Source organism: Emys orbicularis, chromosome 4 (genome assembly GCF_028017835.1).
Source record: "Emys orbicularis isolate rEmyOrb1 chromosome 4, rEmyOrb1.hap1, whole genome shotgun sequence".
Taxonomy (NCBI): domain Eukaryota; kingdom Metazoa; phylum Chordata; order Testudines; family Emydidae; genus Emys; species Emys orbicularis.
Window position 1 is genome coordinate 18,605,401 of NC_088686.1, and position 15,025 is coordinate 18,620,425.

The 15,025-nt window shown below is 42.5% G+C and overlaps 1 protein-coding gene and 1 non-coding gene across 2 annotated transcripts; one reads left to right on the top strand and one right to left on the bottom strand.

Annotated features, from left to right (window-relative positions):
* Window positions 1-1,328: 1,328 nt before the first annotated feature.
* Window positions 1,329-8,563, top strand: LOC135878117 (cell division cycle-associated protein 4-like). Its single transcript, XM_065403690.1, has 3 exons — window positions 1,329-1,371; window positions 5,063-5,143; window positions 7,006-8,563. Exons 2-3 carry the CDS (start codon window positions 5,105-5,107, stop codon window positions 7,756-7,758), a joined length of 792 nt encoding a protein of 263 aa, XP_065259762.1. The 5' UTR covers window positions 1,329-1,371; window positions 5,063-5,104; the 3' UTR covers window positions 7,759-8,563.
* Window positions 8,564-14,033: 5,470 nt separating this feature from the next.
* Window positions 14,034-14,106, bottom strand: TRNAK-CUU (transfer RNA lysine (anticodon CUU)). The gene has a single exon. It is a non-coding gene; the product is annotated as a tRNA-Lys (tRNA).
* Between the last annotated feature and the right edge of the window lie 919 nt (window positions 14,107-15,025).

The window sequence follows — 15,025 nt, forward strand, 5'->3', positions numbered from 1 at the left end:
AATCCTCTGGGCGGCCCTGGTGGCCAGCAGCAGGCCCAGCTTCTAGGCAGGGGGGCCACAGGGCTCCGCACGCTGCCCCCGCCCCGAGCACCGGCTCTGCACTCCCATTGGCCGGCAACCGGCCAATGGGAATGGGGGGGAGGGGCAGTGCCTGCAGGCGAGAGTAGCACCTCCGCCAAGGAGCCAGACCTGCTGCTGGCTGCTTCTAGGGTGCAGCACGGTCCACGGTGCACCCCGGCTGCACTGCTGACTGGGAGCTGCCAGAGGTAAGTCTGCGCCCCAACCCCTAAGCTCTCCCCAAACCCGGAGCCCCTCCCACACCCAAAATCCCTCATCCCCAGCACCGTTGGGTCACAGGCATCACCAATTTTCTTCAACTGGGTCCCCAGAAAAAAAACTTTGAAAACCACTGCCCTAAACCACCAACTGCTAGAAGCTGAGACTGGAGGACAGGGGAAGGATCACTCAATAATTGCCCTGCTCTGTTCATTCCCTCTGAAGCACCTGGCAGCGGCCACTGCCAGAAGAACTGCTAGCTGGACCATTGTCTGACCCAGTAGGACTGTTTGTATGTTCCCTTGCGGTTCCGGCCATAGGTGCTGCTGTGTAACAGAAGGGCCAGGCAAGGAATTTGTGAGCTGGCCAGGCGCGCTAGGTTTCATGCTGAGAGTGGAGGAGCCCCCAGCAAGGGGGAAAGCACTAAGCCGAGGGGATACAGTGCCCAGCTATGATGTGCAGGATGAGCCCAGTGCAGCAAAAGGGCAGGTGCCCTGGTGAGGTAGGGGCTCCTCTGCCACCACCTCCTGGTGGGCACGTGGCGGGAGGGAGGGATTACAGGGCTGCTCTCAGCCAGGCCCCGCTTCTGCTGGCATTGGAGTCAATGGCCAGGAGCCCAGGCAAGTCAATGAGGCAGACCAGGCGCAGGCCCGCCTAGCCCATTGGCAGCTATTTGAACACTAGACTCCACCTCGTCCTTTCCCTCAGCCAGTTACAGCTAAGGGGCGAGTCCGGGCTCCATGGTAACCCCTCAGCCAGTCGCACATTAAGGGGCGGGTGGGGCTGAGCACCATGGTAACCCATCACCCAATGGAAGGCTGGATCCTATGTGGGCGGTGCTACACACTCAGGAGACAGCCAATGACGGTCAGCGGTTGGCTGTGGGCGGGGCTTCGTGGTGGAGGCATTCCCCAATGGCAGGCCTGGTAGGGGGGGCGGGCGGCCGTTTCTTTGTGGGCTTTGACAATAAAATGGCGGGTGGGGGGAAGGCGGGGCTGGCTAGTGTGCTTGGTCCCACCCCCTCTCTCAGGCGCGGAGCGGTCGGTGAGGCGGGAGCCGGGCTCGGGTCGGGGAGGAGCGGGAGGCGACGAGGCGGTGAGTAGGGTCGGGCTGAGCGCTCTGCGGGCCCGGGATTAGCCGTCACCGGGGTTTGTCGCTGCCCCGCGGGCAGAGAAATGAGGCGCCGGGTCTGGACGCGGGTAGGCGGGGAAGAGCCCGGGGTGGAGAGTGGAATCAAAATGGCGGCGGATCCCCCTCCCCGGGGTCCCAGGGCAGAGAGGGGCGACGAGCAGCAGCTGCCGCCGCCCAGGGTCTCCTCGGAGCGGGGTAGGTCGCTTTGCGGCGGGGAAGGCGCCCCCCGAGTACTCCGCAGCCTCCGCTCACTGCTTCCCTTTCGCCACCCAGTCTTACCGCCCCCCTCGCACATACTGCCCCGCAGGTCCAGCACGCTGGCCCTGACCCACCGTCACCCTGGCCAGCAGGTCCCCACACGCACCCTGCCCCCCAGTTCTTAATCCCCGCCGCAGCGCTTTGCTCCTCCCCCATCTCCTTACTCCCGGGCGGTGTTTCCCCCCCTCACCCTCACATCCTCTGCCATCACCAGAACATACCGTCTCTGTACTTCTGGGAGAGTGACTCCTGCCACCCCGTGGGGGCTGCACTTTTAGGGGAGTGGGCCACTGCCCTGCCACTGTGGGAGGACACCTTTGTAACCCCGGGGGGGATGAACCCCCCCTCCCCACCCCACACACAGACAGCCATATGCACCTCTGCACTTTTCCTGCCCTATCACCACCACATGCACCTTTTTACTCTTTCCACTACATCCTCTGTATGTTAGGGGGAAGACTAGACTATCCTTTTGTCCCAGCCTCTCATTACCATTATGTACATCCCTGTACTCCCACATCAATCACACACAACTCTATATTGCTAGGGGGTGGGTGACCTGGCACTGTCCCCACTGGGGTAGGGTTTCCTTTTCTCGCAACCACATGCTCTACTTGGGTATTGTCTCAGAAATGGTGTCTGTGCAGTCATTTCTAATTTAGCAAAATCTGGACCTAAATTCTGTGGTAAGGTAACTGTTTCTACAGCAAACTGGAAGCTCTGCGCCAGATTCAAGTAAATTTAAAACATTATTATTTTCATGATTTCAACACATTAATAATACTGTTCCTTGAACTACTTCTTTTTATATTCAATCCAATATATTTTATGCTATTCTTCAAATTTTCAGATGTCCGTATGCTGCAGATTTTTATTTTGACACATCTGTATTGTAGGAGCTGTCGAAGATTAACCGCAAAATCGAGGGACTCTTGCAGCTTTTGGCACACAGGAAAACAGAACAGTTTGGGCTTTTGGCACTCATGCAGTAGAGTGCTAGGGAAAGGATGTAACTTTTCTTCCCCTTTTTAGACAAGGTTAAAGTTTACTTGAAATTGTTGGGGGCGGGGTACTTGAACTTTTAGCTTCCAAACAGACAACAGTCTTGACTTCGTTTGTCACTTGGTCCAACAGCTGTGGACCAAGCACACTTATTGAATTGTTCTGATATAGTGATCAGCAGAGCAACAAGTGTTTACAATTAAATTTATTAGCCCTGGTCTACACTACACAGTTAGGTAGACATAAGGCAGCTTATGTTGACCTAACTATGTCCATATGCACACTACAGCCTTGCTCCCACTGATGTAAGTGTACTACCACACTGAATATAACTCCCACTCCACGAGAGGCACAGGGCTTGTGTCGGTGTAGTTATTTGTTCTCGTGAGCAAAAATCACATGCAACAGGTCATGTGTATCATTTTCTTGTGTTGGGTACCTGTTCTTTTCCCAGTGTGTATTACTGAAGTTCCAGTTTGACTGGGCTGAAACCATCTTTATATGGTATCACTTTGTCCTTTAGTTTCTGGACCTGATAATGAATCCTCCCCTCTGTCCTTTTATGGAAAGCTCATGTTCTCTTAAGCAGGCATTCCCATTTCATTCAGTTTTGGCAGGTGATTGTGACTCTTCTGAAGTAAGGCTTTATTTTCTAGAATGCTCAAATATCCATATAGTAATAGAAAACACTCCTATCTTGGTTACTTATTCTCAAATCTGCAGCATCTTTTAATGTTGCTTGATCTTTAGTAGAATGTCTTGATTTTATTTTAAGAGGGTTCAGTCAGATTCAGGATGCAGATGGCTACCATGTAGTCCAGATGCATTCGGTAACAGATTGTCCTTAGGGTGTACAACTGGTAAAAAGTAGCATTATTGGGAAAATGCCTTCCTCCCCCCTTCCTATTTAACTGAGCTGGGGTCACTGAATTCTTATTTAGGACAGATGTTTCTAGAAGAAAATTTTGATTATTTTTGTACTTTACCCTTGAAGCTTTCAGAATTTCAAATGGATTAGCTATTTTTTCCTGATCCGGTAACTCTAGTGCAGACAACATTCATAGTCAATATGTTAAGAGGTCTATCAAACTTTATTTAGCCCCAAATTTGTTTTGAAAGTCTAATTGCTTTTATGAACAAAACACATTTCTCCTACACTATATGCTAGCAAATCTATCCCCTTGCAAGGCAAATTTTAGTCACAACGTTCTCATGGCTGCTGCTATAGGAAAACTCACCTCCTTATTTCACAGCTTACCACTTACATTTGCTTTATATAATCTTCATGTAGGATGGGAGAAGAGAGTGACAAAATCAGTAATATAGTATACCCTAATTATTCAAGTAGCATGGGGCACGCAGCTTTTATGTGGATAATTGGGAGCTCAGCTAATAGAGAGGGGAGGAGACATGCAGAGGCCGGCTCTTTGCAGTCCTGGCCGAGGGTTTCTGCTCTGCCCCGTTCGCTCCCATGAGAAGTGGGGCTGCAGAGGGCTCCCTGCGCTGCCACAACCAGTGACACCCAATCTTTGCACGTGTGGGACAGCAGAAATCCCTGGCTAAGACTTTGCTCTGCCCTGCCAAAAATGCAACCTTCTGTGCGCCTGTAGGGATCAAGTGTCACTGGCCCTGTGACAGTGCAGGGAGTCCTGAAGCTCTGCTGTCACAACCCTGCACTCACTCACTTCTGTGACAGCAGGGCTGCAAAGGGCTCCCTGCGCTGCTGCAGGACCATTCAGCAGCAGGGTGGCTTTCCCACGGCTTGGGGCTTGTCATCCTTTTCCTTCTTGCAGTCCTGGCTGGGGGGGGGTGTCTATTAACCGAACCTCTGCCTTATCTAAATTCCTTCCTTATCTCCTGGATACAGTGGGGACAAGGAAGGGATTTGGATAATATGGAAGTTTGGATAGTAGAGTTTCAGGTAAATGGAAGTAGACTGTATGTTTTTCCTTTTGTTTTACAGAGATGATTTGTCTTTTCTCCCCTCTTATGTAATTTTTATGTATATTTCAATACCCCAAGTGACAGCTAAATATTTAGTTTACTATTTCAGTGGCTAAGAAAGAGAGGAGAAGAAAGGAAGAATGGTCCAATGGTTAGGGCGTTAGCCTAGACCTTAGGAGACCCTGGGTTTAAGTCCTTAACCTTCACACAGATTTTCTGTGTGACTTTGGGCGAATCATTCAGCCCCTCTGCTCAAAATCTGTACAATGGGGATAATAGCACTGCCCTGCCTTACAGGTGTGTTATGAGGCTCAGTTCATTAAAGTTTGTGAGGTGCTCAGATAATCAAGTAATGGAGACTATATAAAGTACCTGAAATAGCAACAAGGGATGAAGTGTTGCTGTGTGACTCCTGTAACTGACTGACTTCCTGTCTCCTGTTGCCTGGTAGGTGAAGCTATAACACTTGCTGTATGGAATCTTGTTCTATAGCATGGGAGAAGAGGAAGGACTCCACCAAACGCAGTTACTGGTATGTAACTTCTTAAGTGAAACTTTTAAACCAGCTATATTTTGTGCAGTCTCAGAAATTGGGCAATAAGATTCAAATTGATAACCCACATCATAAATATAGAAAGTGAATGAATGCAATAGAAACCAGTGGGACTTTCTGGCAAAATCTGAATTTTATTTTTTTAATCTTGAAGGATTTCATTTAGTTTCATCTCCGCTTGGTGCTGTTCCTATATTTGAATTCCCCCACAAAAAGCAGTAAGGTATTGTTGTTTTGCTCCACATTCCTTTCCATTCAGTGAGTTTACTTTTCAAATATCAAATGTTTGAAAAACAGTTTATATTCAGTAGGGTCGTATATATCCCTTACAATAACATTACAGTTAAAGTAAAAAACAAGGTAGCAAACCAGGAAAATGCAGCATTAAGGTGACATTAACCACACAAGCTTGGGGTGAGTACCCCAATATGCACTGCTTTCCAGAATTTTCCAGTATCCCACAAGCAAGGGATACTTACCCCAAGAGTGTGTCCGTCCAAATGGACACTTGATTTCTGAGAACCACAATTTTAGCAGGGCAAGTATTATTGTGTGTGGAATTTTAAAGTGAGGTGCCCACAGAACCATAGTATCAGCAGTGTAATATATTAACGATCTGGAAGAGGGGTGAACACTCGGGTGATCTACTTTTTTAGAGGGATAGCTGTGTTAGTCTGGATCTGTAAAAAGTATCAAAGTGGGTATTCACCCACGAAAGCTTATGCTCCAATATGTCTTGTTAGTCTATAAGGTGCCACAGGACTCTTTGATACTTTTTTAGTGAGCATTGTATTGTAAGGAATTTTAGAAGCCCTTTAACCTGCCATTCTGTTCCCTAGTTTAAAGTCAGTGTAGACAAATGCAGCCTAACATCTTGGAAGGAACAATTTACCTTGTCATATGTTGGATTTTGGGTTAACTAACCACACAGGAAAAAGACATGGAGGAGAGCTCATAGAAAAAACATCTGCTCGGTGCACAGTAGCAGTCAGAAACCTAAAATGAGAGATTAGGCTGTGTTGAGGGAAGTAGAGAAATACTGAAAATGTCATGGGGGAAGCTAGTACATTTTCATCTTGAATAACTTGTTTAGGTTTGGTTACCCCCTCCCCCCCCCCCCCCCAAAAAAAAAAAACCTGGGTCAGACCAATGGTTCATCTAGCTCAGTATCCTGTCTCTGACTGTGGCCAATGCCAGATGTTTCAGAGGTATGAAAAAAATAGGTTAATTTTGAGTGATCCATCCAGTCACACAGTCTCAGTTTCTGGCAGTCATGTATAGAATAGTAAACTGTGTAGTGAACATCATGTGTGCACTTTGACTTACCCTGACTGTTACATTAGAATCAGGGGGCACCTATTGAAATTCAAGGCCAATTTATTTTTTTTCTTCTTTTAAACACCTAACAAATTACCTTGTGGCACTCACTACTCTAAGATATGGTCAATATCGGTAAAATTCAGAGAACATTTGTATGCTTATCCGACCAGTATCTGCAGTTAGACTAGATAGCTAACACACACGTTTCAGAAGATAAATCAATCACTGACTGGCTGCCTGTAGTTTGAAACAGGCTTTCCCGTGTAGGTATGTTGCTGTAAAATTGTCCATTGTGTTTTACACACCCCTCTGAAGCATCTTGTACCAGATACATCATTGCTAGCGCCTGGTATGACCATTCTTATGTCTTCAAGTGATTTTAATTGTTTCTGAAATGAAAGATTCTAAAGTGGTTTGTTTGGTTTTTTTTTTTTTTTTTTTTGCAGTAGTTTCATTTCTGCAGTGTCTAACTTGTTAGGCCCCTGGATTGTGCTAAAGAGTCTCTCATTTTTTCTCAACAGGACACAATGTTTGTGCGAGGATTGAAGAGAAAATGTTTTGATGGTGAAGAAGATATTGAAGGAACTCTGGCTGGTTTTAAGGCTATCCCTTCATATAATCTTCAGCGACAGTCACTTTTAGATATGTCTTTGGTCAAACTTCAATTATGCCACATGCTCGTTGAACCTAATCTTTGTCGTTCGGTACTTATAGCCAATACGGTGCGGCAAATCCAAGAGGAAATGACCCAGGATGGGACTTGGCAGATGATAAATACACAGAGTGCAGGACAGACTTCTCTAGATCGTCTAGTTTCAACAGATATCCTTTGCCGTTCATCCAAGGAACAAGCTGAAGGAAAACTTGTTCCAGTTTATAGTACCTTCACTAAAGATTGTGAGGGTACCCAGTCACAAGATAATTCAGAAATTATGTCAACAGTTACGTCACCACAAGTTCCAAGAAACCTGCAAAGTAACATGTGGGAAATGGAGAACCCACAAGAAAATAGAGGAAACTTTCAAAAATCATTAGATCAGATATTTGAGACGTTAGAGAATAAAAGTCCTAATACAGTTGAAGATCTATTTTCAGAAGTTGACAATTCTTACTATGACCTAGATACAGTATTAACAGGAATGATGAGCAACACAAAAATGGGACACTGTGATCTCGAAACATTTCCTTCTCAGACATCTGCAAATTCTAACTCTAACTGTAAATCTGATCTTAATGAGCTTGATCATATTGTGGAGATCCTTGTTGAATCTTGAAACTGTTAAATGTGCAGAAGACAAAGATCCTTCAAGGAAACAGAGGACTTGTGGAAACAATTTTTAAGATAGTTTACTCTATCAAAACTGCACATGTATTTTATAAAAAATATAAAGCACTTCATATTGCAAAATGTTAATTTTTGAAGTTAACATGCAATTTGTAGTGTCACTCTGTTTTGTCCATTTAACTGTAAATACATACTGTAAATGGTTTTAAGTTAGGGCTCAAGGCTTTCAGAACTGGGCTTTTTTGCAAACTTTTCTAGCCTTTTGAAGGGGGTGTATGTTCAGTGAGAGGGTTTCTCTGTCTTTTGTTTTCCTTCCCCCCACCCCCACTAACAGAGGCAGCAGTTATAGAGAGAGACTGGGTTCTCCTTTACCTCCTGATTCTGGATCAACACTTCATTCCTACCACCACTTAATTCCTTCCCTATCCACTTCCTCTGTTCTGCCTGCAGTTACCGCAGGGCTCTTGAGGAGCAATATGCAATAGTTCCCATTACCCTAGATTTTATGTCTGTTTTTGCTAAAATTTTCTGTTTAAATATAGTTTTAAAGTGTTTATCAATGTTTAGATTTTTTCCAGCTATTTTCCTAAAGTATATTTTTTACTATAAATGTCCTGTCAGCTGCTAATTTAGTAACTTTTAATCATAAATATTTGCAGTTGATGTATTTTTGAAAGACTTTCAAGAAGGGATTTGTTTTTTTACCATGAGCTACCTTATGTAGTTCAGTAAAGTGTGTAAATGTAAATATACATTTTATACATTACATTAAAATGTAAGCGCTGTTTTCATGATTCTGTTTTATAGAGTAGTACTTTACTAAACTAAGAATTGTACAATTATGCTTTTTATACAACTTGAGCATCATTAGAGGAAAAGCTCTGATACAGCTAGATGCAATTACAGTTCAAGTCACACTTTTGTTAATTTCAGACCTAAATTATATAGGTTTTTATTTATGTGTATTTATATGTAAATGTCATCAAGTGAATTGTTTATCATTGAAGTCTACCATCAAATAGTTGTTTATATGAGAACTGTCTTGCGCTAATTACTACAAAAAGTATTACTAGAGGCCTTTAAATCTCTAATGATGTGTTCCGATGTCTTGTCTAAATTAGTATGTCCCACTCTTACCTAGACTTTCTTATCAACCTATTTTTGATTAACAGAAGTTAATATAATGTGGGTTAGTATTTGCTTTCATTAAGGACTTACACATTCGTTTTAGAGTGTGTGTAATTCATCTTGTCCCTAAGGGCACTTTTTTTTTGGGGGGGGGGGGGGGGATGGATCAAATGTGATATACATTTTTGCTATAAAATGAGCAATATTTACCTTGGTAAACTGGTGCTGGAAAAAAATCAAAGTACATGATAGGAAAGGGAGGGAAAAGAGATGTTGTTGCTGGAACCTTTTGGTATTGACTGTATGGGGAGAAGAGATTGCAAATAGTTCAGTTGTTTTCACTGGTGTATCAAGGGACCGAGTACAACGTGGAAAAAATAAACGTTTTTTGCATTTAGCAGACTTTTGTCTTCCCACAGGTGTTCTGACCTATTTCATGTCTGTCTCATGAGTCTCAAATCTCTAACTAGAGATTTTAAGTACATTCCAGTTCCTCACTTCCATGAAACTTATTTCTAAATATAAATACTCCTGTTTCTAGTGTGTGTAGCTGAATGTGTCTTTAACTTAGAATTTTAATCGTTTAAGTGCTTTTGAAAATGGCTGGTTGAAAAGGCAGCATTGTATAGCTAAGTTTTCCCACTGCAGTAGATGGATGCATATTTTTAACTCAAGTTTGTGTCAGACCATACCATTTGTATGTGAGCTTTCAGTGAACTTGAAAATGTTTTTTGTATTAAACTTGGACATGAGGTGATCTTTATTTGCTTAGTAGTAAAACATTGCTTTCATAATTCCAAACGGACAGTGAGTTTGTATTAAAGAACTAGCTGGATGAAGCACTGCATGAAAACTTGCAAGTTAAATTGGTACGACTTAGCTGGATTGAAAATGTACCATAGAGGGCTCGAATATTTAAGAATTTTTAGATTAGAAAATATTTGCATCAACACACAAATTAGAAGGTGACACAGCAGGTAATCCTTATTAAACTGGATATAAGTGCTGTAACCTTTCTCTTTATTGTAGTCAAATAATTGTTTATAAATACAACCTAGGTTTTATGTTGCAACCTAGGTTTTATGTTGCAATTGGTGTGACCACAGCATGGATGGTGATGACTCCTTCCTAAATCTAATGATGCCCATGGAAATTTGCTTAAGATGTCTGTTTTCTGGATGGATCCAAAGGGTGAGTGAGTGAGGGTTAAACATCTGAGGCATCTTCCCCCTAGATGCTCAAAAGGCATACAGAGGAGCATTAGTGTAGTTGTGTACCTAGAGTTTGAAAATCTCCCCCAAGATTGCTTTGATGTTTAAACATTCTTAATTGACTTTTCTGTCTTCGGCAGGTGGAAGTTGCTGATGTCTTTCCTTTAAAGGGCTAGCTTTTTCAAGAATGCTTGTGTTAAATTACGGATGCAGGGAAGACACAAATATGTTCAGCATTCTGTACAATGACTGAGCTAGGATGTGTCTACAGTTGTGTATGGGACTTGTCAAATATGTAAGTGCACAAATTTATATTAAATGCAGCATAGCTGTACTAAGCATCTTGACAAGCATGTTCTATGAACTGAAAGAATATTGTTTTCTATTATGCAATTATGCCTAGCTGTTAGTTTAATGTGCAGAGTGTCTTTCCAGCTAAGCCAAGTATTATCTGCTTTGGCTAATCTATGCATTTATAGAAGTGGCCTTTCAAAAGATACATGCATCTTATTTCACTTGACTCCTAAAATTAACTTTAAAATGTTGGTTTTGAATATGTAATGTTGCATGTCTGTTACCCTAAACCAAGGCCCAGATTTTTAAAGGTATTTTGGCATTGCTACACCTTGGATTTAGGCTCCTAAGTGCCTGAATCCCTTTTAAAAATTAAATTTAGACTCCTAAATCAGTTAAGCATTGCAATGCTGAGCACAGTAATGCCTAAATGCCTTTAAAAATCTAGTCCTGAGTACTTAACAGACACTTGAAAAGAATACATGCTTATGAAGAGATTTGCTAAATTACTTTTTGGTCACACCTTGAAGCTCCATTTCTAGATTTTCCCAGAAGTTTCCAGCCAACGTTAATATAAGATTGTTTCATTGGTATTCTGTCTGCTGCTGAGACTAGTCCAGTTTCCCATGCCTTCATACTCTAACTTGTTTCACCGTTTCTGTTGTAAATCTGTTAACTGTTTATTCTCTAGTCCATTTAGTCACTTATGTGCTAGTACCAAGATAATTGGTTTTGTAGTACATTTGCAAATGATACACGTGAGATACATTGATGGTATCTTCATCCTCTGGACAAATAACAAACGCCCTCAGATTTTCATCACAACTTCAACAACCACCACCTGTCCATTAAACTCTCTCTGGAACATTTCCCCACTAGCATCAACTTCCCAGACACCACAATTGGCTTCAGCAATGGAACACTTCAGGCAACTAAGAAACCCACAGATCAGCACACCTACCTTTATAGATCCAGTAACCTTCACAAATGCACCAAGAAATGTTATCTCCAGCCAGGCACTATGCTCTGAGGAGACAGTCTGGGATATACACTTACACTCAAAACTGCCTTCACCAAACAAGGACACTCCACCAGAGAAGTAGCTCGCATCATGGAACAGGCCATCCAAATACTCCAAGAGAACCTGCTTCAATACAGAAATAAAACCTGCTCTGACTAAACACATAGTTGCTACCTCACACTGGAATCCATATGGGGTATCATCAAACTACCACCCATACTCTCCAAGCTCATCAACATCAGAAGCAAGCTCCCCACAGACCAGGACCCACCAACTCAAAGCGGCACCCGACCTTGCCAGAAAAACAGATGCAAAACCTGCAGACATATCTCCACTACTATAATGGTCAACACTCCCCACAATGCACCTTTCAAGTTCCATGGGTCTTACTTATACCTATCACAGGTGGTGTACCTTATCTAATGCAATAAATACCCCATTAACTATGTATGTGAAACCAGACCATCACTGTTCTCAAATGAACTCAGTGTGTGTCTTTTTCCTATCTCACCTGTGGGTGAACACTTTTCACAAAGCGATCATTCTATATCTGACCTGTCAGTTCATATCCTTAAGGGAAACCCGCACAATACTTTCAAAAGACGAGCCAGGGAACTAAGTTCATAACTTTGGTACACACTAAAAATCATGGTCTTAAGACACTGGATTTATGTCTTATTACACTAACCTCACCCTCATCGTTATAGGAGAAAAAGGGGGTGTTAATGGGCTACTTCACATTGAATTGTCTCTTAGAATATGTGCTAATTACTTTTGCTAAACTATTTGTTGGATCTTGTATTCAGTTGTGACACACTGAATACCTTTCACAGAAGAAGAGTACTGTATAAGCTCAAAAGTGTCTCTTTGGCTATGTCTACACTGACACACCTTTTAGCAACACAGCTGTGCCACTACAGCCATGCTGCTAAAAGGCACACAGTGTAGCCGCTCTTTGTCAACAGGAAAGAGCTCTCCTGCTAACGAAGCGCTGTTCACACCAGCGCTTTTCCTCAGCAAAACTTTTGTCATTCAGGGGAGGGTTCACACCCCTGAAGACAAAAGTTTTGCTGAAGGAAGTCCAGTGTAGGAAAAGCCTCACCAACAAAAGTTGGTTGACTAAAAGATATTCTCACTCACCTTCTCTCTAACATCCTGGGACCAAAATGGCTAGAACAACACTGTCATCAGGAGTGTCTGAGTACTAGCACGTATGACTGTGATAGGCTCTACTTTGCACAGAAATAGAACAGAGTTGGCTATCAACATTTCTGGCATTATGCTGAGATTTTATTCAAGCTCTACAAGTTAAGAAAGCAGCTTCTTTAGATCATTTAAAGTTTCTGTAAGATTGACTGGTGCCTCTGGCAGACTTGTTTCTTTTGATGCATCCTATGACTAGGGTGACCAGATGTCCTGATTTTATAAGGACAGTCCTGATATTTGGGGCTTTTTCTTATATAGGCTCCTATTTTTTACTTACACACACACACACACACACACGCTGTCCTGATTTTTCACACTTGCTATTTGGTCACCCTACCTATGACTGTTACATTACAATTTGTAGAGGAAAGATAATCTTAGCCATGATGCCCAAGCTAACGCTAAATCTGCTCTTCCTTTTCAGATAAGCTTAAATTTCTAACCCTGTCTATGGTTTTGTCCCCCATCCTCCTTCCTCTGTGTCATTTAGGAATCCCAGAATACTTGGAGCTCTTGTAGTTTCAGGCATTCAGCAACGGCAAAAGCATAAGAATCCAGACAGATGAGACTAACAGCAACTTATATCAAGAAGAGGGAAATTGGGAGGCAAGGAAAGAACTGAGTGGTGCTGGTCTGGGCTGAAAAGCATCTTTTCAGATACCTCAGACGCAGTGACAGCATAACTCAGCTGTGGTTTCCATCCTTCAGCAGGCAAGTTAGTATTTCATGTGGTGGTCTCCAAATTCAATGGGAATTGTCTCTTTTCAAGCCAGTCTGTATACTGTTCCAAAGCCACAAGTGTCTGGAATGGTTTAGCAAATGTAGGTAAAGGTCAACTTTGCTGTAACATGTTCTCCAGGTTACAAACTATTCTCAAAATTTACACTACTACAGGCTTAGGTTTTTTCAGGCCACAGTTGAAACACTACGTCTCATATATTAATTTGATTTAACTGATTTTAATTTTGAAATTAGACAATTCCTCTATATTCCCCGATAACTAAATGTATTGGGTGACAAATACACTTGGTCTCTGAAGATAAATAGATCTTTTGTTTCAACCTAGGTGTAAGGCACAAATAAACATGTTTTTAAAAGCAGCCCTGTTTACACTAGAAACATAACTATCCAAAATTTATACAAAAAATATACTGGCCTATGTACAAAAACTACTCTTTATCATGATAGGTATATCTCCATATATTTATTATGATCAATCTCATAGAGCTGGAAGGGACCCTGAAAGGTCATCAAGTCTAGCCCCCTTCCTTCACAAGCAGGACCAAGTACTGATTTTTGCCCCAGATCCCTAAGTGGCCCCCTCAAGGATTGAACTCACAACCCTGGGTTTAGCAGGCCAATGCTCAAACCACTGAACTATCCCTCCCCAAAGAAGTAGTTTTTCACCCCAGGTGGGACTTGAACCCACAATCTCTGGCTTAAGAGGCTAATGCTTTATCCATTAGGCTACTGGGGCTCTGATAATGGGCAGTTAAAAGTGTGTTTGTTTTTTTTTCATCAAAAAATTCAAACAAGTAGAATTTCAGAAGTCTGATTCAATATATGAAAACATGACATTAAAGATGCTAAAACTCAGTCTTAAGTCTATCTCCATAACAGAAGAAATAAAGTCATTCTTTACTACTTCCATACAAACCAAAACTAGGGTAACCTGGTTCATTCAGCTCTAATCTTTTTCCCAGACCTTCCCGCCGATTCTTATTGAAAAAGGATATCCCTTTTTTGGTGTCTCCTGCAGGACTGAGATGCTAAACCTCTTATTTCCAGGAAGTTCTGAGTTCAAGGTCATGAAACAAAATCCCACCATGATTTTTTTGTTTAAGTTACAAGAAACCTAATTTACTTCTGCTGTGTCAAGTTCTGGTGTCTCTTGTTGGCCTTAAGCAAGAAGAAATCAGTTGCACCCAATCTTGCTTTTATATTACCAACTTGGATACCCTTTCTTGGAATGCCCATGGCTTGCAGCCTAGTGCTAGCTTACTAATGTAAGGCTCTACTCAGAACTTGCTTGGACAAAACTCCCATCGACCTCAGAAGGAGCTGTGCTCAAGTAAGATAGGCAGAATAATGTCCCTTGTTTCGGGAAGCATTCTTGTGCTGCTCCAGGAGAACTCCAGCGGTTTGCATGCAGTTTGTGTAAATGTTAACATTTGACTAATCTGTCCACTGAAAAATATGAAGCCAGAGATGGCTTCTTATAATAGGAAAAATTTCCAGTAAGTTCAAACATCGTCTTCATAGGGAAGAATAATCAAATGCATGAACAGTGATAGGAGAGCTCGCAAAAACATAATTAGGAAGAAACTGTATCCCTTATGTCGGCTATATTTGAAAGTCCCTTGTGACTGTGTGAGTAGTGGCAGTGTGCATGCATT